Genomic DNA, 23728 nt, shown 5'->3' with positions numbered 1-23728 from the left:
GGGTTAGTAAAAGGGCTTACATGAAGAGTTTCTGAGTGCATAGGAAAGGAAGAGAAGTTAGGTGTCAGTTTTATGTGGATTTTGGGAGTCTTGATTGGCAGTATGATACGGGTATAAAAATTCAAGGTGGTTGACTTACACTGTACTACTTGCCTCTTCGTAGGGGGAAGGGAAGATGGCTTTTCATCACCAGGTAGAAATTGTGGTTTGTAGGTAGAATTATTGGATTTCAAAGTTAAGCAAAATAACTGAGCTTTAATATTGGTATCACTAATGGTAAAAACCTACCTGCAGAGTTACTGTGATGTTACAGAATGTTTCATATTACTTTGCCATTTCACTTCATAGCCCAGCAATCACAACAGGATGTAGTTCTTCATTTTCAAACCTACTCAGTAATAACTAGTTATTTCTAGCTCATCCCAGTATAAGTAAAAGTACAGTATTTGGTTTAGAATATCAACTGTCTGAGCAAAATAGTGACCGTGAGCCTGAGAGCTGGAGAAGGGGAAAAATAACAGTATTTGGGTACTTCTGCTGTTCTAGTATGGATTAGCTAAATGCCATTATCCAGAACATCTTCAGAGGAAAAGAAATGACTGCTGCTTGGAGTACCAAGACACAAAAGGAGTGTCTTGGGAGTGTCTTAGGAGTGTCTATACTAATGGCATCAGTAAGCCCTGGCATTACAGCGAGTTGGGCACTAGCCTTAGGGTTCCTTAATTGCTTGGTGATGGCAAGTCCTACCACACTGGATCCCTGAGGTTATAAGGATGAGGGTAAAGGTATTTTAATGATGTAGTTCCGAGATGTTCCATTTGGAGGTAAGCCTCCAGGTGGAATAACAGGTTTAGAGGCTGAAAGACAGGAAGAAGGTTTGACTTCTTGACTTCTGGAGCAAACAGTGGGACTTGTTGGAGCAGTGGCCCTGCACAGCAGGCTTCCCATGGTGTCCATGACACACCTGCTTGTTGAAGAGAGCATTAAGGTCATAGAAAAAGAACAGTAACTTCAAGAGGCCTTGGGAAAGGAAGAAAGCTCTTTATATAGAAATCCTGACTAAATGAGAGCCCTTGTAGCAAGGTGGGCAGGGATGTATCTGCATACTCCATGGCACAGTATTGACATTATTCAGATGTCTCTGCTGTTTGAAGGTGAAATTCTAGCCTTGGCCTGGTCAGTGACCATGGCCTCACACTGTGGGAAAGATGCTGGAAAGGTTCTGTGGCCATTCAGATACCCAAGCCCTCAGGCTGGAAGATAGCTAGTTCTGTGCAAGGATCACAAGAACTGAGAAAGACGGACACCTGTTGTGTCCATGCTACTTGCGTTTGCCTGTTGGCCTCTGTCAGAGGTGGTGGTTGGGTAGAAAAGCTTTGGTCTGACCTAGTGTATTGGGTTTGCATGGTAGGGTTTTGGTAGCGGGGGGGGCTAGAGGGATGGCTTCTGTGAGAAGCTGCTAGAAGCTTCCCCCATGTCCGATAGAGCCAATGCCAACCAGCTCCAAGACGGACCCACCGCTAGCCATGTCTGAGCCACTCAGCGACGGTGGTAGTCCCTCTGTGATAACATATTTAAGAAGGGGGGAAAAAACTGTGCAACAGCACAGCTGAAGAAAGGCGTGAGAATACGTGAGAGAAACAACTCTGCAGACTCCAAGGTCAGTGAAGAAGGAGGAGGAGGAGGAGGTGCTCCAGGTGCCAGAGCAGAGATTCCTCTGCAGCCCATGGTGAAGACCATGGTGAGGCAGGTTGTCCCCTGCAGCCCATGGAGGTCCACGGTGGAGCAGATATCCACCTGCAGCCCGTGGAGGACCCCATGCCAGAGCAGGTGGATGCCCGAAGGAGGCTGTGACCCCGTGGGAAGCCCACACTGGAGCAGGCTCCTGGCAGAACCTGTGACCCTATGGAGAGAGGAGCCCATGCTGGAGCAGGTTTGCTGGCAGGACCTGTGACCCTGCAGGGGACCCACACTGGAGCAGTCTGTTCCTGAAGGACTGCACCCCGTGGAAGGGACCCACGCTGGAGCAGTTCGTGAAGAACTGCAGCCCACAGGAAGGGGAGAAGTTGGTAGAGGGCTGTCTCCTGTGGGAGGGACCCCATGCTGGAGCAGGGGAAGAGTGTGAGGATTTCTTCCCCTGAGGAGGAAGGAGCAGCAGAAACATGCGATGAGCTGACCGCAACTTTCATTCCCCATCCTCCTGTGCCACTCGGGGAGGAGGTAGAGAAAATCGGGAGTGAAGTTAAGCCCAGGAAGAAGGAAGGGGTAGGGGGAAGGTGTTTTTAAGATTTGTTTGTATTTCTTATTATCCTATTCTGATTTGATTGGTAATAAATTAAACTAATCTCCCCAAGTCCAGTCTGTTTTGCCTGTGACAGTAATTGGTGACTGATCTCCCTGCCCTTATCTCACCCCACAAGCCTTTCATTATATTTTCTCTCCCCTGTCCAGCTGAGGAGGGGAGTGATAGGGCGGCTTTGGTGGGTGCCTGGCATCTAGCCAGGATCAACCCACCACACCTAGTGTGTCTGTTTTTATGGAGTCAGAGTTTGAGAAATGGTCTGCAGTGTTGCTGATCAGCAGAGACCTAAGTTTGTTGTTTGAGGCTTGGAAAAATAATAAAAAAAAAATGGGTAGAGTACCCCAGTGGGAACAGGATGCTAAAAGGTGCAAGTATGGCCTTACCAAAATTTAGGATATAGTATGTTGGTATGTATGGTTGTTGGGTGTCTCACATGATGGGACATGTGAATCCATGTTGCTCTTCCCTCCAGTGGCTAGAAGTACATGGTCGACAGTTTCCCCTGCATTGAAATAGCAGGCATAGGAACTGTCTGTAGACTTCGTAACCATTTTTTCCTGGTGCCCTGGGTCAGGAATTAAGCCTTAAAATAGTTCAGGACATTTGTCCAGTTAGGAAAGCAACGGGTCTTGATTTGTACTTATTTGAAAGTAGGAAGATTATCTACACACCTACAAGGAATACCTTTTTTCCTGATTGATACAAAAGTCAACTCTGCAGAAATAAATTTGCTTATTGTACAGATTTTTTTTTTTTCTCCTGTTGATGATACGCTTGTTAAAAAGCCTGGTTAGCTGGCATATAAAATATACTAAACTGTCGGATCATTTTTACATAAAACCTGGGAATAATAATAGATATGACTATTAAATTTGAGAAGATCTTCTAAATGCATGTTTTTCAGTTTGTAAAATCATATTTAAATCCATTCAACAATTAATATGTGTTATTTCATTGTAGGAAAAAGATGAAGTTGTGTTTGACTTGATGACTCACAATATAAATCAAAAAACTCAGATTAAGCGATCACAAGAAAATATCTTCACTCAGGAATTGGACGTGATCAACAACTCTGATGAGGAGCAAGATTTGAAAAATCATTGCCAGCAAATGCTGGAAATTCATCAAACTCCTGATTCTCCAAAACACAATTTGAACATAGGCAAAGACACTTCAAAAGACTTCCAGAATTTTGTTGCAGGTATGGCTTCATGGGGCTCACCTGAGATAGTGAGAAAGCAAGATATAAGCACAGAACTTCAACCAGTGCTTCATCTGACACCCTTTTCGGAAGTTGAAAGCACAGATTTTGAAATGATGCATAACAGGTCATCCATGCAAGAAGATAATTCTGTATTGCTGGGATATTCTAACCTGTATGAAAATGGCAGTGAGGAAGCAGCAGTGGGAGTAGATAGAAAATCGCCAGCTTTCTCTGAAAGTACCTACTCTGTTGATGATGACCAAGATATGGGGAAGAAGATTTTGGTAAGTGATAGTTGATGTCTGATTTAATTCTAATTAAACAAGACTGCTCAGCTCTGTCCCCCTCGGATCATTGTTGGGCCATTGGCTCCAAGTAGTAGAAACTTACGCACCGAGAGGAGTACGCCCGGTAATGTTCTGGACATACGATTGTTAGTTCCTCTCTCACTGTTAGATAGTGGAGCAAATTCTGGCCTGTATTAAAACACTGTTTACCACTGCTGCTAATAACTGAAAATGGTCTTCCAAAACCTAAAATTGGTCAATAAGCTGCTTACGGTAAGCTTTGCAACCTGTATGTCTATACACTGCTGATGTGGTGTCAGTAAAAATATGGGTATTGCTCTTGTGCTCTCAGAAGATTTGTTGAGAGGACTCTTCAAATCCCAGTACTTTTGCAGTGATGCTACATGGAAGTAACTGATAAATTTGTGATACTAGTTGTAATACTTCATGTGCAAGTAATTGAGCTAAAACCTGTAAAACTTTTTTGCTACCACAGTATTCAGTTTACTGTAAGAGTTCTCCACTAATGAATATCTGTCATTGAGTGATAGGAGAGACTGTTTCAAAATCAGAGAATAGAGGTTTTTCTTTTTAATGGAAATATTTTATATATTTGTGTCTGTATCACTTCACAGGAAGATAAAGCCTGTACTTCAGAAAATTAATTTTTGGTTGTATATTTTTGTGCCTTGCTCTTGAAGGGCAATTAATTATAAATACATGTCTATTTCTTAAGACTATTGAAAGGGAGAAAAAAAATGAGATGGAGTGGGTTCGAAAGAGCACCAATGTTGCATTCATCATGGTATTTGCCATCTCTAACACTACGATCAAGTAGGCATTTGCTAAAATCTGCCCTAGTAACAAAGTTGTTATAAATGCAGAAAACTCTACAGCTGGATTCAGAAAACTAAATTAATGTGAAAAATTATTTCCAAGCAGATGAGAGAAGCTGATAATCTAACTTTAACCCCTTCTGATTTACAAGATGATGTAAGATCAAGAGCATCTGCCATAGATGTGATGAGCGATGGATATGGCAGCAGTAAGTTTGTTTGTAGATTCCTTTTACCTTTTGTTACCTTCAGTATAAAAATATTACAATGTTTCCTCTTTCCCCCATTTTCTTTTTCTGTAGATCTTTTATTTGAAAGGTATGCCTTTATCAGGTGGTTCTTTGTTCAGGAAGACTTGTGTATTTGTGCTAGTGGAAGACTGCTTTTACCTTTTCATCTTTACATACTGAAAAGGAGGCATGGGGTTTTAGTGAGTCCTGACTTAACTACAACACTTTCTCTCATGCTAAAGGCAACTTACAACCTTTTTACTTGTTTAAGTTAGTTGAGATCTCAATCAACTAGCTTCAGCTGACCCTGCATTCATACTAGCAGAAGAAATCATGGTTATTTTGCAAGCAGTTATGCTGGTTTCAAGTTCTTTTCAGCTTTGTAACGCTTGTGGGGGCGGGGGCTGTCTCTTTTTTCAGATACCAGCTCAAATTTGGCAGCTAAACTAAAGCAGGAGCTACAGACGTCAGACCACCTAGATGCTAGTTTCATGGCTTATCTGCGGTACTGTGGAATGTTTCCAGATGTTATGGAATCAATGAGAGAAAAGGAAATACTTTCACCACAGCTGAAGGTAATATATGATTAATAATAGGCTTATATAAGCATACTAGCAAATTAAAACTGAAACAGTGAAAATTAAAATGCTACTATATAATAGAGTTAGCTGCTACCTTTACACTGTAAACTGTTCTGTAATGGTTTAAACTTCAGGTTGATTCTGGTTCTTGAGTCATTTTGTATCTCATGTGACAAATTTACTGACATTTGTCTTGCTTGTGCTTGCTAGAATTAAAAAGTTTTGCTAGGACAGCACTGGTGATGTTCCAGAATGTGGCAGTACAAGGACTGACTGATCTGATTTATGGGTTTGTCTTGGAGGCTGTACAGAAAGCTGTTTCATAAGTAAGCATAGCTAGCTGACATCATACTCCCCTGCCTATTCTTCTCATTCTGATATGATGGAGAGCTGTGGAAACACCACTGCAAGGCGTGGAGGGATCAGTTCAAGGAGTATGAAGAATATACAGAAGACTGAGCAATGTGTACTCTAGTCAGTAAGGCAAGTTTAAGAAAGTATATGCCTGGGACTCTTTGGTTTGGTGCTGCAGCTGAACAAGCTCTCAGCCATTCCAGGAACTCCAGCTGGTGAAAGGGAGAAATCCAGTGCTCCAAATCATCTCATCAGTGAGGCTGGTGACAAGTTAAGTGGGTAAGTGCAGCAGGCTACAGGGAGTTCGAATACTTGAAGAAACTTGAGTAGTAAGAAACTAGCAGATATACACTTCTTAGAAAGCAAATGCTGCCTCCTAAAATGTTTAGCAGATTCTTTCAGCTTGCTCAGCAAAATGAAGGAAGATCTGTGCAATGAAGGAAGGCTACGCAAGGGGATGGCAAGCCTGAATTCAAACTCAAGCTGACTGACACAAGTGACTCACAACATGAAGGAGACTGGACCTTTATCTCTGCTCAGGGCAGAAGGAAGAACCTTCCCCCATCCTCTGATGTGCCCCTTCATAACAAACATGATGCTCTGGGGCTAGAGAATGAAGAGCACGTTGAGTAACTGACGTGATCCGGGAAAAGCCAACTGTGCAAAGTTGATGCAACCACCCACTTGCATTAGAACTGGTGCCACCAGAAAACCACGTAAAGTATTAGTAATTGGAGATTTCTCGTTGAGAGGCACTGAAGCACCTATTTGCAGTCCAGCCTCTAGAGGAGTTTGCTGCCTACCAGGAGCTTTTATTCATGCCATCACTGAGAGGCTGCCTGCCTGGTGAACACTACAGATTATCATCTGCCCCTACAGTTCCATGTAGGGTCTAACAATACTGTAAAAAGGCAACTTGGAACCATCAAAAGAGACCGTATATCCCTCGGATCAATGTTAAAAGGATTGGGAGCACAGGTGGTATTCTCCTCTATCCTCCCAGGCAGAGGAAAGGGTCCAGGAAAGAGGACACGAACAGGTGAATGCGTGGCTGTGTAGCTGGTGCTGTACTCAAGGTTTTGGTTTCTGTGATCATGTATTTACCTTTGAGAAGCCAGGTCTGTTGGGAGCTGATGGGATTCACCTGACCAAGTGGGACAAGAATGTCTTCACCAATAAGCTGGCCAAACCTATAAGGAGAGCTTTAAATTAGACTTAGCAGAAGGCGGTGATGGAGTTTTGAGCAACAGAGAAGAGCCAGGGGCGGCTGATGTATTAGGAACCAACAGGGAAACACCTATGAAGTGCCTTAAAGGAACTGGGGCTTGTTGCTCCAAAAAGGTGACACAGTCAACAGCCCAAGTGTGAAGTGCCTCTATACCAACGCACATAGCATGGGTAACAAACAGGAGGAGTTGGAAGTCACTGTGCAGCTAGAAAGCTACGACCTAGTTGCTATCACTGAAACTTTGTGGGAGAAATCACATGATTGGAATGATGCAATCAATGGCTATAAAGTGTTCAGAAGAGATCAGGTGAGGAAGGAGTCAGTGGGGTTTCTCTCTATGTAAAAAGAAAAAAAAAAAAAAAGGATTGATTGTACAGAGCTGTCTTTGAAAAACAGAGTAGAGTCAGGACCCTGAATTTTAGGAGAGCAAGCTTTCAGCTGTTTAAGGAATCTGTGGATGGGACTCCCTGGGCAACTGCCCTCAGGGATAAAGGAGCAGAACAGAGCTGGCAGCTATTTAAGGACGCCTTTCTTAGAGCACCAGAGCTTTTGATTCCTATGTGTAGGAAATCAAGCAAGGAAGGCAGGAGACAAGCATGGCTCAGTAAAGACCCTCTGGTCAAACTAAAATGTAAGAAGGAAATGCACAGGCAGAGTGGAACCAGGGATATGTAACCTGGGAAGAATATAAGGACACTGCCTGGATATGTAGGGATGGGATCAGGAAAGCTGAGGCACAACTGAAGGGGAATTTGGCAAGGAATGTGAGGAAGAATAATAAGAAGGGCTTCTACAAGTACATTGGACAGAAAAGGAAGATTAAAGAAAATGTGTGTGTACACACACACACACATATATGCACACACACATGATAAATAAGACAGGAGAACTAGTGACAACTGACAAGGCTGAGGTACTAATGGTTTTTTTGCCAAGTTTTCACTGGCAATCACTCTTCTCACATCTTAAGTTCCTGAACCTCAAGGTAGGGACTGAGGGAACGAAGTTTCTCCCATCGTAAGAGAAGATCAGGTTCAAGACCACCTGAGGAACCTGGACATACACAAGTCTGTGGGACCTGAAGAGATGAATCCCAGAGTCCTGAGGGTGTTGGCAGATACCATTGCTAAGGCACTCCCCATCATTTTTGAAAAGTTATGGCAGTCAGGTGAAGTCCCCAGTGACTGGAGAAAAGGGAAATACCACACCCATTTTTAAAAAGAGTAACAAGGAGCACCCTGGGAACTACTGACCTTTCAGCCTCACCTCAGTGCCCAGTAAGATCATGAAACAGATCCTCCTGGAATGTATATTGAAGCATATGGAACACAGGAAGGTGATTAGATACAGCCAACATGGCTGCACCAAGGGCAAATCATGCCTGACTAATCTGGTGGCCTTCTACAATGGAGTGACTGTATCGGTGGACAAGGGAAGAGCAAGTGATGTCATCTACCTGGGCTTCTGTAAGGCCTTTGATATGGTCCCCCACAACATTCTTGCCTCTAAATTGGAGAGAGATGGATTTGATGGATAGACTGTTATATGGGTAAGGAATTGGCTGGATGGCCATGCCCAAAGCATTACAGTCAACAGTTCAGTGTCCAAGTGGAAACCACTAATGAGTAGTGTCCCTCAAGGGTCTGTACTGGGACCAATACTATTTAAGACCTTCATTAGTTACATAGACAGTGGGATTGAGTGCAGCCTCAGCAAGGTTGTGGATGACACCAAGCTGAGTGGTGCAGTTGATTCACTTGAGGGAAGGGATGCCATCCAGAGGGACCTGGACAGGCTGGAGGAATGGGCCCATGTGAACCTCGTGAAGTTCAACAAGGCCAAGTGCAAGGTCCTGCACCTGGGTCGGGGCAATCCCCAGTATCACTATAGACTAGGGGATGGATGGATTGCAAGCAGCCCTGTGGAGAAGGTCTTGGGGATACTGGTGGATGAAAAATTGGACGTGAGCCGGCACTGTGCACTCGCAGCCCAGAAAGCCAACTGTATCCTGGGCTGCATCAAAAGAAGCGTGGCCAGCAGGTTGAGAGAGGTGATTCTCCCCCTCTACTCCGCTCTGGTGAGACCTCCACATCCAGCTGTGGGGTCCCCAGCACAGGAAAGACATGGACCTGTTGGAGCGGGTCCAGAGGAGGGCCACAAAACTGATCAGAGAGCTGGAACACCCCTCCTGTAGAGAGAGGCTGAGAGAGTTGGGGTTGTTTGGCACGGGGAAGAGAAGGCTTCAGGGAGACCTTCCCATGGCCTTTCAATATATGAGAGAGGCTTATAAGAAAGATGGAGAGGGGCTTTTTACCAGGGTCTGTAGTGACAAGAGAAGGAACAATAGTTTTAAACTGAAAGAGGGTAGATTTAGATTGGACATAAGTAAGAAATTCTTTACAGTGAGGGTGGTGAGACACTGGAACAGGTTGCCCAGAGAAGCTGTGCATGTCCCATCCCTGGAAGTGTTCAAAATTAGGTTGGACAAGGCTTTGAGCAACCTGATCTAATGAAAGACGTCCCCATGCCTGTGGCAGGGGAAGTGGACTAGATGATCTTTAAAGGTCCCTTCCAACCACTGTATCTAAAAAATTAATAATCCTCAAAGAGCGTAGTTTCATAGACTTCATGGAAGAGGTGAATTTTATTTTATCTTAAGAAACAGAGAATTTTTTTATTTGGTTTCTTTCATGGATCATCAATCTAGACTTTACTCACTGTAAGATCTGAGTGCGTATTCCAGTACTGAACATTTGGTTTGAACACTTTAGTGTGCTTCTGTTGTTAATGTTTGCTAAAGATTTTCATTGTTTAGCATTGGTTCTTGAAGTAATCACTATTTTGATTCCGGTGACAGAAAAGCAACTCAAGTTGGTTCAAAAGTTAAGTCATTCAAAAAAGTGCAAAGAAGGAATATCAAGAGTTAAAGCAAAGTACTCTGTATTGTTGTTGAAGGGAGTAGCAACGAGGAACAGCTCCACATCGAGGCTGGGATATTTCTGATGAGATGTATGTAGAAAGGACTTAAATCTCCAGTGACCTTCCTTGAAAAGAGACCAGGAAACATCTGTGCATGATGTAATAGTTTGTGAACAAGGAATTTATTTAAAAGAGATTATTTTGCCTGACAATGTCAGAGGAAACAATTTCCACTGTGTAAATTATTAAGACTTGATTATTTTGGGAGATGTTATTTGTACATAATCTGCTAAATTAAGCCAAGGTTGTCTAAATACGTAATTCAATTTTCTGGCATCACTGAGGTTTAGTAACATGGCTTCAGACTTGATAGAATTTAATTTATTCTCAGGAAAGTTGGCTAAATAGTTCAGAAACAACAAAGATAAAGTACAGTCCTTTGGCTTAATTGCATATCAGTGTGTTGATGTACACAGCAATAAGATGCGCTGGCCAAAGCTGCCATTTGTACTTTAACATTGTGAATACAGTATTTAAGAATACAGTGGCCACTGTATTCTTAAATATTGACTCAATTGTTAGGAGATAAAAATTCTCTGGAAACTGTTGGCTCACGCTATATGTGTGGGTGTGTATGTGTGTTCTTAGTTTATTAAGCATACCAAGTAGCAGGGCAGACCTGCGTGCCTTTATCTGTATCACAGCCTTGGACAGCCGTCTTATTTTTGTTGTCTAGTGCTATCCCATCCTACTCTTACACTGTCAGGATGCTGATGCCTGTTTCCTAATGTTATGCATTATCCTTTTTTTTTTTTTTTTTTTTTTTTTCCTTCTCAGACTGTGCTGAAGATGGTATATGAGGAGAGCCGCAAAATATTGGCTTTGTCAGAATGTTCCTTTGGTTTTAGAGAGCTGGAAAATGTTCATCAGACCAGAGCAGTGATGGAGGGATGGCAGAAGGAGGGCTTAGCCTTGCTGGATGCCATACAGTCGCTGAAAGATTACCTTAGCAAGGTGGCAGATAGAGGAAACAAGGTATGACAGTAAAAATATCCTTTAAAGGAAGGTAACCAGTTCTTTTATTTATATATATATATATATATATAAAAATGTATATTGTTATGTAGTTAGTGTGTGTGTGTGTGTATATATATATATACACACATATATGTATGAGGAGCAAGGGACTCTCCGAGGTTTGAACAGGCCTCTTTAAACACCTTTGGTCTGCTTAAATTAACAGGGTGTACTCTTACACAGTAATGATATGAAAGGCGGTGGGTTAGAGATTGAGAGATGCCGTTTTTAAAAAAAAATATTTTTTAACAGGAACGTTCAGGTATTCCTGCTGACTGGAGAGGAGAACTTCTGCAAGCAGTACAGAGCATTTTTGAGAAGGAGAGAAATGTGTTGCAAATTGACTTGCAGTCTCACTTCTCCAATCCTGGGTCTGGTGATGAAGGTTCATTAGTGGAAAAACTGGAGTATATAATGAAACAACAAGTAAGAAAACCTCTTGAAGTGTTATGCTCATAAATCACTTCTATTTCCCTGTATTTTTTAATAGTTTTTACATTTTTATTACTTCCACTTTTAAATCTTATCTTGTGCATTAATCCAGATTGTGTGGGATCAGTAGGCTTTTATAGTCTATGTTTTGGTACCATTTTTCTCAAATTTTGTATATTGTGTTACAAAGCCTATTGAGTATTTTAGCTGGCACCCAGAAAGATTGTGATAGTGAGAAGGAAATATTTGATTAAAAGGGACAAGGGGAAGAATTCCATCCAGAGCTTCACAGACTTCTCTTGCAAAGGGTATATTGAGCTAATTCTGAATGTTTGGGATTTTTTTTGCTGATAATATCCAGTTTTTAAGTTCAGACCAAATGGTTTGTAGTAACTATTACATATAAACTATTATTAGTAACTATTATTCTGTTTGGAAGCTAGTGGGGGTTTTCTTTGATACTTAATGTTAACATTTTGTGTTAATATGAAGCATGAACTTAGTCATTTGAAGTTGCCTCCATATAAAACTTGTACTGCAAGGGTTTCTCTAGGATTTATCCTTTTAGAAACTATGGGAATAGCCTTGTAGATTTAACAGGACTTGGTTCGTTTTCAGGAGGAACAGAGGCAGATGGTTGTAGAGCACCTTTTTTCCTCAGATCGGAATAGCTTGCTCTCTGAAATACAGGACCTCCGAGCTCAGCTACGCATGACACATCTTCAGAACCAGGAGAAGCTACAGCAGTTACAGGAAACCCTTACCAATGCAGAAGATCATGGGAGCAAACAAGAACACCACCTTCGGAGGAAAGGTAGTGATTGCCAAGTTCTTGCTATCTGGTCTTCTATGTCAGTTCTCTCCTTTTTTTGCCTAGAAGATAAAAGGCAAAAAGAGATTGTTTTGCAAAGAAGCAGATGCTGTACAATTCTTCAGTTTTGCTAACGCACTCAGATTTCCTATGATTTTAGCAGAGGAAATAATTCTTTCTAATATTAGTAGTTAAGAAAAATCTGTGAAAAGTGAAGAGAAGCTTTAAAAATAACCCAAAGCAATAGAACCGAAGGGTGACTCTTTGATCAATAGCGTATACATGTAGAAAACCCATCAAGGATAGTAAAATACCCTTGTTGGTTTTCAGGAAATTCTGTATATATGTTTGCTAGTAAAGGGGTGGGTTTGCTTAATGACGTTTGGAATCCATTAGTAACAGGTTACTTACAATGTATCACAGTAGCTCTCATAGTCTCACCCAGCTTTCATGTTCTCACTTTGCCTTGGTCCACTAGCAGCAAAGCTGTAGCATGTATGTGCATCTCTCTGCTAATTCATCTTATGTTTGAAAAGAAATTAATTTTCCAGACAAGAACACTTTAATACAGCTGTTTTGGGGTTTTTTCCCCAGTTTGAACCAGTGTAACTGATAACGTTGTCAAGTTCTCTGTAATACAAATAACTGTTAACATTTTCTTATCCTAGTTGAATTGTTAGAATATAAGCTTCAGCAGGAAAAATCTATCGTAAGTGACTTGCACAGCACCCTGTCTGAGGAGCAGAAGAGAGCTTCTGAAACATGTGATCTCTTGAATCAAGAAAAAGCAGCCCTGAAATCAGAGCTTTATGAAAGTAAGCAAGAGAATGAAAGGCTGCAGAAATCCCTAGAAGAGCTTCAGAGGGAAATAAACCAGTTACGGTGAGAAGTAGATTTATTCTTTTATTCTATTTTATTTATCAACAGGTCTGAAAGAGCTCTCATTGGATCTGCAAATAGTTTAGCACTTGGAAACACAAGGAGGAAAACTAACCTCTCACTTTTCATGGATATGTTAATTTTTCTTTACTAACTGCTTAAATTTATTTATTCTTCAATTTAAATTTGCATATTTACCTTTTCTGTAGTCTTGACTGAGAAGGTTGTGGAAGCAAGTGCATGTTGTATGGGTGTAATAAAAGTGAACAGACTAGATCCCTGATGTACCCCACTACTGCAGCTTTTGTCTTAGTCTTTTGGTTGGTACTTCCGTTTGCCTGTCATCTAGCATACGGGTTTTTTCTCCACTTCCCCCCCCCCATCTAGTGTATGGGTTTTTTCTCCACTTCCCCCCCTTATTCCCAGGGTATGCCAATGTTTTTCTTTCCTCTCACAGCTTTGCTCTGCTAGGATAGATAACTTCTCCCTCTCTCTTAATTGTTACTAAATAAAGCAATTCTAGCTTTGCTTGCAGGGAGGCAAATGTTTTCAGATGCTAAATAGTTGTGACTTAAAAACTGACCCTCTTTAGAAAGAGCAGACACCATCCTAAAGAAACAAGGCAATAGACCGACTCACAAAAAGTAACCCAAAATGTCCTGCTTGTGTAGCTGGGGAAGGATGTTCTGTTCAGAACATAGATAGAAGTGTCGTTTTGAACTTTGCAGTTTTGAACTGGGAAAAAAAGAAAAGGATTTGACAGCTGCACTTGAAGAATTGCAGACTGAGCATCTGAAGGAAACAGAGCTACGAGGTTTGGTTGAGGAACAACAGCTTCAGCATAAGAAAGCAGAAGATGAAAAGACAAAGGCCTTGGAGGTAATGCCTTACATCTCAGTGCTTCAGTTCACCTCCCTTGGTGCATGCAGTTAACTACCAGGTTATTTTTGCAGTCTTTTTCATGTTCGATGTTTTTTGTTTAATAACTGTTTAAAAAAAAACCCCAAACTTCTACTCAGTGTGCATAGCGTTTATTTTGTTTTCACAGAATTAAAGCTTCCAGTTACCCTCTTTAATTGCACATGCAGAAATAAGCAAAAGTTGTATGGTTTTGGTTGTTTGGTTTGGTTTTTTTTTTTTTTTTTTTTTTTTTTCCCCCATATCTTCTTAGTGGTTTTGGAGCCTTACACTTTCCCATTCTTGGGACCAGTTTTGCTGTGTAGGGAGAGCCAGATTCTACAACTGTGTAACTGCACACTTTATTCCAGAGCAAACGTGCTGTGAGGATGTGATATGTATGATCAACTGAGAGTTATAGAGAAAACCACCCAATGATATATATGCTTGGCAGAGTAACTGGAGCCTTCCCAATATAACATGTATTTTTGGAGGTTAACCAAAGTAATCTTTTTTTTTTTTTTTTTTAATTCCCTTTCTTCTAAATTGAACAGAAAACAAATGAACAGCTTTCTCTCTTACACTGTGATAGCAATGACTCAGCTCTTGTAAAAGGCTTGCAGTGACTGGAAAAGAAGGAAGATTAAACATAAACCTTTTTTTAAACTTAAAAACCAAAACCAAACTCTATCAGATAACTCCAAAACAATCCTAGTTAAATGCCCTAAGTGAGGGAACACAATTCTGACTCTACTTCCTTGTAGTCTGGCCTCTCACATCATCTTTCTGGTAGATGTTTACGTTTGTGGGTGATTTTTGTTTGTTGGGATTTTTGTTACTACTTGCATGGTAGGACATGGTGCTAACATCCTCCATCTTGTAAAAAGACTGCTCATGCCGGGAAGGCGGGGACCATCTTAGCCAAGGCAAAGAGAAAAGCGCGTTGCCCCAGGTGTAGCTGTGCACCAGATTAAACCATTCACAGTTCACATTGCTGCAGTCTTGCGTTCCCAAATCCTCCCTTGAAGCCGTACTAGGGAAAGCTGATGCCACTTAGCATCTGACCTGGCTTTCTACAAGATCAGAGGAGAGGTGGTGCTGGCTAGGGGTTAGGGCAGACCCCCCTGCTAGGATGACAGCAATGCTAGCTCTGACTGTCTGCAAGCGCCCTGGGACTGCCCCTTCAGTCGCTCCCTTTCCTTCTAAAGAAAGGCTGGCTCCCAAAATGGACCTACAGATGGATTATTTTTATTGGTCTGTGCTGTGTGCTTTAAACAGATGAGCTGTAAAATCCAGAGGTTTTACATCTATTCTTACTGCTTATATTTTTGGTTCTTTTTAAATCAACATGGGTTATTTCTGCTTCAGATGTCACTTACTAAGGGGACTGAGTGATGTAAAGAATAGTGATTTCCTAATGAGGGTCTTACTAATTGAAGAAAAAAATGTACTGGATGATATTTTAACATTACAATCCTTGGTTTTGTTACTTGGTGTCATATTGCTAACAAGCATGCTTCTGGCACTTGTAATTAGAAAATTAAACTTGTAACTTTAAATTAAACTTTTTAATACCTGAACTACTCCAGTTCAGTCCTGAATTTCTTCTGGGATAAAACAGGAGGTTGAAAATTGCCGAATCCCAGCCTGCCCCACAAATGAGTGTTTGCGCTGAACTATTAATATGTGCTTCCCCCTTTTGAACAGGAGCTGCAGGCTGCCTTGGAGTTGCAGTTGGTGCAGAACAGCCAGCTGGCTGTGTCCTTAGAGCACGAGCAAACGGTAAATGATAATCTCCGCAAGGAACTTCAGATCGAGCACTCCCGCTGTGAAGCATTGCTGTCCCAGGAACAGACCAAACTGTTGGAGCTACAGAGAAATTTGGATGCTGAGAAAAATCGTTCATTGGAGCTCCTGAATTCCTTGAATCACGAACGTGTTTTGACAGAACAGTTGAGCATGAGAGTGAAAGAAGGTGCTTCTTGTCAGCACAGGGAGTCGCTGCTGGAACAAGCCTTTGTTCGAGAGCTCCAAGCCCAGCTGGAAGAAGAGAGGTCTCGAACTATGGAGCTAGCTGCTATTATTGAGAAAACGCACCAGAAGGCCATTCGTTCCAAAAGGCAGCTAGAGGCTGAAGTACAGATGTGCTGCGAGGAAACCCAGAAGGAGAGAGAGGTCAGTGACAAATTGCGAGCTACGCTGGAATCTCTTCAGGGTCAAAAGCAAGAGGTAATCCGTTCTTTAGAGGCCCAGAAGGAGAGAGAGGCAAAGCTGAAAGCTGACTGGGAACAACTGCAGTCACTCTTCAAGACGATGAAAGAGAAAGATAAAAACAAGAAAGAGGAGAGAGAGAGAAGACAGCAGCAGCAAACAGAGCTAGAGAAACAGAAGGACTGGCAGAGAGAGAGAGATCAAGAGAGACTGGTGAGAATGCCTCTGCAAGTCTTGCCTTACATTGAAATAGCCACCAACTGGGATTTAACCCTGTGGATGGTGTTCTTTAATTGAAATGTTTCCTTCCCTTAAACAAAGCATTCTGAAAAATGCATTAGATGAGCTCTTTTCCTGCATTTCTCAAACACAGCTGTTTTCAGGGGTTTGTGGCTGGGTTTATTGTTGACAGAAGTTGATCTTTACATCTTTGCCTATGCTGGGAATTGCGGGTTGTTAACAGATGGAGAAGAATATGGCTTAAACATGGAATGGAACCAAACTAGGTTTCATGTCATTGCTCTTATTTTGAGCTAGGCTCCTAATTATGGTTTGCGACAGTACCGCAGTACCGATTTCACCCTTCTTGTTTCTCAGCTCCTTCACTTTCATTAGAGGAGGAGGGAGGCTTTGTAGGCTCTTTGGAGGCTTGCCTGTGACCACGCCTGGAAATGGATGGAGAAAATGCCGACTCCAGAGCCATTAAATGGCTTCCTGGTGGTCCTGGAAAGCAGTACTGTAAGCCTTCCCCTAAAAGTGGTCTGTGAGTTAAGGAACACTGAGATGGATATGCTAGTCAGGTGTGATGCTTTTATTTGCAGTCTGTATGTGTGTGAGTGTATAAAATAAAAAAAACCCACAAAACCAAAAAACACTTATATGTGTGTATCTATATGTGTGTGTGTGTGTGTATGTATAAGATGCAATTAACTACTACTTATTCTATTCAAATAGCAAAACTTGGAACGGCAACACCAGAGGGATGAACAAAGAATTAAAGAGCTGCAGGAAATACTGGCAATATTAGAAGAAAGAGAAAGAAACCGTCCAAACCGTCAGCAAGAACTGTTGTGTACCGTAAACAAAGATGGAAATGCCAAACAGGCCGTGACAAAAGAAACTGAAAAATCTCATTTGCAACAGCAGCAACAACAGCTAGAGAAGATAAGACAGCAGTTGCTCTTTGTAGCTGTACACCTGAATGAGTTCGTATATAAAACTGTAGATAAGTGAGTAGTTGTTCATAAAACAGTAGTTCTCTTTCCATCCTGCTTCTGAACTTGTGTGGGTCATGGCTGAGAGCCCTGTGCTGAAGAGAATGAGTGGTATATCTGCTTACAAGACTTAACCTTGTGTGAAACCATGGTTTCGTGGTGGCAGCAGACTCGGGTTGTTGTCATCCCACCACAGCCATTCCCCTTAGAAGCTTGTGTGCCTGCATTTGAACTAGATCTGTGAAGTGACCCTGCTTAAAAAGAACAACTCCAACAAAAACCCTACTGGAAAGAGTCATTTGGTAGTTTGGCAACTGTAGCAGTCTGATTAGAGAGTGATCAAAAAAACAGGTTTATCAACCCATCTGCAAGTTTAGAATGGGAAACTCCATTGAGCATGGCAGGGAAAAGCTGGGGGTCAGGAAAGAGCCAAGTCACAGTAATTTCTTACTTCTTTGGCAGCAGAGTAAAATACCAGTGATGTTTTGCTGCAGCCTGAATTTGCATGGTAGAATTCAGACTGGTATAAAATACAGACTTCTGAATAAATCCTTATGCGGCGCTATTTAGAAATTCTACTTTCAAAAATTAACAAAACTTGCTAATTTCTGTGTGTATTCATAGTATTTTGTATAATGAATAGTGCGTAATTACAGCCTCAAAACTTAAAGATCATCCAGTCAGGAGAAGGAATCAAATGTATGTTAACATTACTGCAAATAAACCTGATACTGAAAAAGTATTTTTGTTTAACAGAACAGCTAATGATTGGTCTGTCTCAAATGATGAAGCTGTAGCCTCTCTACTGCAGACATTAAAGGAACTAAAATCAGATTTATTGTCTCCTCCTGCATCTCAGGTAAGGAAAACAGCATATATTTGTTGAAAACAGCATATATAAGTTGTTCTGTATTCTTTGGGTTGCAGTACACATGTAAGTTGATCGATTGATTTATTTCCCCCCCCCCCCCCCCCTTCCTTTTTTGTTAAACATTCTGAGGAAAATTGTGTTTTGCTTTGGGGATCAAAAAAAAGATGTACTCTTGTACTCACACTGTCATTATATTAACATATTTTAGTATCAGACTCTTGCTTTTTTGTTGAGTCTGCTTCTGACAGCATTTTTTTTCCTAGATATGTAATATGTCCAAGGATATCAAATCCTGAGATGTGTTGCTGCTGCTTCTGTATGCATCCAGAAACAGTTGTTTTTCAGCAAATTGTCAAGTAATTTTCAAAAAGCACAATAGTGATTTGTCATCTCAGGAGGGGTGTTTTGACTGATGTTTGTGGTATTGCAAATGTTTTATACAAGCCTAGGGCTATGAAAGACTGAGCTCAGGTCTATTGATACAAAATATATAGCTTTTAGATTCCATCTTATTTACCAGGTAACTTTGCCCTATCATTTATGTCTTTCTCTTGTAATAAAGACATCTTCAACCACATTGCAGCCCTTTCAGCCAAAATTTTGGGATTTAGGGCTAACTAACAGTCTTGGCTCTGTTCAATTCAGCCTCTCTCTACTCTCTCACCTGCTTGGTAGCAGATCCCTGGAAAACACTCCTTTGAGAAAGAGTTCTGACTGTCTGGTGCATGAAGAGGCTTTTGTAACTTCTGTTGTTCTCATGTGCTCTGTAATACAACTCTGATGTACAACAAGCTGGCTAGGCATGGTGCAAGCTCTCCCTGTGTCTAATTGCTTACAAAATACAATAAATATTTTCCTTCTGCGCAACTACTTAGGTGGTTGCCAAATGGATCATCTCCAGCCTTCAGGAGGGGGATGTAACCTCTTCCCGAGTAGGTGCTCATGGAGTCATCTTGGTTAAGCCTTCCTCTCACAAACTTCAGAGCCCTCTGCTGTGGACAAAATACTTGGAGAGCCTGTGGGGGAACCAGACAACCTTATGGCTCTGTTTAAATCTGACTCGGCAGAACTCCCTCCAGAGCTGAGCTGTTTTTCTGGCTCAGCTCCCTCCAAGTTATTACTCTACTGGAAAAGAAAAAGATAGTTTTGGTGGTTTGGTTCTCCTCTGATGGCGTGAGGTCTTCTGCGTTAGAAACTGTTGCAAATGCTTTTCACAACTTGGAGGTTTTCCAGGCTCTCATCACCATCAGTTAGCAGGCCTCTCAACGTTAAGCCAGTGAATGCCATGCTTTTCTGTCCCATCTCCGTGTGTGATATGACACAACTACCATGCCAGTGAAAGCTGTGTTTAGCGAAATGCGTGCTCTAGTTTACCTAACTTCAGTGTAAAAACCTGAAACTGTATAGAACATCTGTGAATTAGATAATAAGTACAGGACAAGTGTTTAACTTGGACAGAAATAAATACCTAATTTCAAAACAATAGTGAAGGTAGTGTTAGATTCCTGAAGCGTTTTTTTTTAACTCTCAGAAGTGTTAAGAAGCTGAGAAGTAGAGAGCCGTTGCTTTCAGAAATTTTAAAGAAGTTGCAAAGTCAAAAGAGAGGGAGGTGGATTATGTGCCGTGAAGGTACAGAGGGCATTGGAATCCCCACTTGTTGCTGTATATATTGCAGGCAGTAAAAAGACTTAGATGGCTGTGGTTTGTTAAACTTTATTATACCAGATTTTTTACTTGACAAGTTGTGCTCTTCATAGAAGACAAATGTAAATGGCACGTGTTAGTGTATTAAGGTATTAATAAGAAATTACTCCTGAAAAAGTTCAAACTCCTAATAAGGTAGTACTAAAACAAGTTGCTAGGAGAAATCGGGGTCAGTTGTGTGTACTGGCTCCTGTAATGTACAGATTTTATTTCAAGGGATAAAACATTAACTGCCTCAAAAAATATCTTCCGTTTCTCTGTGGTCTGCTGCATCAGACACCGATGTAACTGTTGACCGTTAAATTGATAGTCGATACAAAGAGGGTTATGAAGGCAGAACTGCCACAAAGAATTGGACCTGGAGTTGTGGGTCTCATGAGGTGACTTACCACAAAACTGAATTTCTCAGAATTGGATGTGATTTTTCAGAATTTACCTCTGTAGATGCTTCACATGTTTTTGTGCACACACATACACAGACATCTTTCTTCATGGTTTCTGTGCTGCCTGTGGATGTGGAAGAAAGCTAGATGGTTTGTTTCCATTTCCAAGTGTTTGGAGACTCTCCGTTACTAAAGGGAATAGGATTCCTGTAAAGCTGCTCAGACAGATCTGTAGAGAAGGGGTAGCTTGATTAACAATTAATTTGATACTTCTTAAGAAGGGCTGCTTGTGTGTTTCAGTTTCCCATCCTACCATTTAACATCTGAATGCCATTGCTGATTTTCAGGCTCTTTATGTTTTAGTTTGTCCATAAAGTTTGAGATGTTTGGCTGTGGAAGTTATGCACAAAAACCATCACGGCTCATTTCTTTTGGGTTTATTTTTTAGATCAGATCTATGGATGATACTGACTCTGTTCAAGAACTGGAAAGAGATGCTTGGCAGAGAGAGAGAAACATTTTGCAGAATGCACTGAAACAGGCTGAATCTGACCTGGCTAAAGCGACTGTTGAAATTGAAAACAAACCAGTGGCAGAAACTTCCAGTCCTAAGGTAAAATGATGGTGACGGCCAGCAGCTGGGCTGTCTGGAGCTTGATGAACGAGCAATGCCATAGCCATTAGCATGTCATTTAAACCTTTGGCACTTGGTTTGCTTGTGCTATCTTGCCTGTTGTACCGATTTGCTGTGTGAGAACTGTTACCAACTCCAGATCAGCAAAACCTCTGGACACTTCAGTCCTTGGTAGTATTGTTCTTGGGCATTGCCTAAGGGATTCATGTCACACGTAGAACAGGTAATTTAGTAATTCTATTTTTTTTTTTTTTTTAATAAATAGGATAAAACTTGCTGTTGCAGAGGAGCCAGGAAGTGTACAGCTCAGATTTCTGGGGATATAAGTATCTGTCAGCTTATGGCATTTAACTTCCACTTATTGCTGTAATCTTTTCAGGTGATTTTATAGATGAACAGTTTTATAAACTGCATATTAAATTACAAACACTTTCCCCATATGTCCCTCATCAGAAAAGTTCCTTTGTAACTTTCTTGGTGTTAGACAGGAACTTGCACCAAAAGTAACCTAGCTCTTTGGAATCTCTTCCTACTCTTAAACGAGAGGGAGATTCAGGTTTCTTAGACAAGCATGAAAATATCAGACATCCATTGTTTTTAATTTTTTTTCTCCCTAATACTAAATACTTTTTATTCCTCTGACACATTTGATTGTAGTCAGGTCAGATGGGCACTTATCCCAACATGCTTTCTAGTTAATATTTATTTAAAGCAGATGTTATTTATTTTGTTAAAGAGTTAAACTGTTTTAGAGTTTCAGGTATGACAATTTTGCTTTGAAACATTCAGGAGATTTAAGGCAGTCTGACACTCCAGACTCGGGTGCTTTTTAGCTATGTACACAATTGTTCCAGCTGACCCTGTGTCCGTAGTATGGACGTTCGACATGAAGACAGCTTGTTTGTGGCTGTTTTTTTGCACACCAACCAGTAATCATGCCAAAATTTTCTAGCCTAGCCAAGACTTCATGGACATACAGAAATTCAGTGGACTTAGTACAAGCCTCCATGTCTGGTGTCCAAACTGCCAGAGTGTAATACCGCTACTTTGCACCAAAACTGGCCAAGTCACAGAATCTGTTATACAAATACTTGCTCAAAATTTCATTTTAGAGATAAATATACACTGCTTCCATACTTCATAATTATTAAATAGCTTTCTACCATTTTGTAAAGCAAACTAGGTTTTAGATACCCATGCCAAACAAATTGTGGGAGATACTGCTGGAAAAAGCAACCAACTTTTCTGAGCTTTCTGTAGCTAAATCTTAACAGATTGGTGGGTTTTTTTCTTTTGTCTTTCTCCAGTTGCAGAGATTATATAGGAAGTACCTTAGAGCAGAGAGCTTTAGAAAGGCTCTAGTTTATCAGAAGAAATACCTCTTGCTGCTGCTTGGTGGATTTCAGGACTGTGAGCAAGCAACCCTCTCTCTAATAGCACGTATGGGAATCTACCCCTCACCTGCAGACCTGCAGTTTTCTGGATCACGTTCCCGTCCTTTTACGAAGTTCAGATGTGCAGTCAGGGCAATCATCGCAGTATCAAGGTAAAGCCAAAACACTCGCTGTCTCTCATACATGGTGTTTTCTTGGAAATTTTAAAAATTGAGAGTTCCTATGGTTTATCCTACATTAATATTAAGCAAAAGCTATCTCAGAAACTAGTTCAAACATGACTTGTTAGGTATAACTTTGGCCAAACTGCTATTTCAGAGTCAGCGCTAAGGTGGATGTGTACTAAACTAAAGATTTATAAAAAGCTGCTTCTGCCTTGAGAGATACGTGGCTGCAATATATTTGAGAATCGGTGCACAACAATGACAAACAGATGTCCTTTCAGGTCTGACCCTTATCTGTTTGGACTCACTGGATAGTCTGTCTTGTATCAGAATGCGATCATCTCATCAGTGATGGTTTTCCTCTCTTGAATCCAGTAGCCTGAGTTTCATTGGGTATGACTCTATCATACTCTGTCACTTACTATCAAATGGATTTTGTTAGCTGCACTTGGGGCAATATGCCATCTCATAATGGCTTTTGAGTCCATTTAACGAAAAAAATAGTTTTAAATGTAATAGGTTGGTTACTTCTGAGCAATTTCCTTGTCTAGTAAAAATGGTTACTAGCAAGTTTAAGACTTTCAGGAGATGGCACAGAATGTCTTTAGGCTGTTGTCTTTGACGTGGATGCTATAATGATTACAATATCAAAGGATGTAGGAACAGTGACCTCCGAACTACTCCTCTGAGGCAGGAAGAGCTGCCACAGAACCCTCTGGAGATAAGGGACAGAGTGGAGGAGCTGTGCCAAAATGAGCAAACCTTCCCAACAGCTAGAGGGTCGTTGCAGAGTAAAATGGGATAAGCCTTCATTCTCAAGACTGAAGTTGAAGAATTCTTCCTCCATTCCTGCAAGGATTGTTACTTATGCTGTTTAATACGTTTCATGCCAACAAAGAGTTTAATATTAAAATCAGGTGGCTTTGCTTATTTTTAATGATTGTACAAACTTATTTTGTTACTAAGGTTAAAGTTTTTGGTGAAAAAGTGGAACAAAGTTAGCAGGAAGAGCGGCCAGGGTGAAACCATTTCTCACAGTATAGGAGGTAATACAGGTAAGTGTTTTGGACAATTACATTGTTTTAATCATAATTTCTCTTTAGTGATGTGTTTCAT

At 41.1% G+C, this 23728-nt stretch overlaps 1 protein-coding gene across 10 annotated transcripts in view; it reads left to right on the top strand.

Moving 5' to 3' along the window:
• Positions 1-23728, top strand: part of PCNT (pericentrin) — a 97922-nt gene that overhangs the window by 67076 nt on the left and 7118 nt on the right. For 7 of the 10 annotated variants that reach the window (XM_075512378.1, XM_075512379.1, XM_075512376.1 and 4 more), the window contains 14 exons: positions 3263-3790; positions 4733-4838; positions 5280-5434; positions 10779-10976; positions 11271-11444; positions 12069-12264; positions 12930-13143; positions 13869-14019; positions 15745-16461; positions 17203-17477; positions 18219-18321; positions 20869-21033; positions 22362-22600; positions 23579-23667. In XM_075512378.1, coding sequence (XP_075368493.1) covers positions 3263-3790; positions 4733-4838; positions 5280-5434; positions 10779-10976; positions 11271-11444; positions 12069-12264; positions 12930-13143; positions 13869-14019; positions 15745-16461; positions 17203-17477; positions 18219-18321; positions 20869-21033; positions 22362-22600; positions 23579-23667 — 3310 coding nt within the window. The remainder of the gene's footprint in view (positions 1-3262; positions 3791-4732; positions 4839-5279; positions 5435-10778; positions 10977-11270; positions 11445-12068; positions 12265-12929; positions 13144-13868; positions 14020-15744; positions 16462-17202; positions 17478-18218; positions 18322-20868; positions 21034-22361; positions 22601-23578; positions 23668-23728) is intronic. The other 3 variants (XM_075512381.1, XM_075512384.1, XM_075512375.1) reach the window with 2 other exon arrangements.

The sequence above is a fragment of the Mycteria americana genome, chromosome 9, assembly GCF_035582795.1.
Source record: "Mycteria americana isolate JAX WOST 10 ecotype Jacksonville Zoo and Gardens chromosome 9, USCA_MyAme_1.0, whole genome shotgun sequence".
Lineage (NCBI taxonomy): Eukaryota > Metazoa > Chordata > Aves > Ciconiiformes > Ciconiidae > Mycteria > Mycteria americana.
Note: the sequence above shows the minus strand (reverse complement) of the source record. Positions and strands in the feature narration are given on the sequence as shown.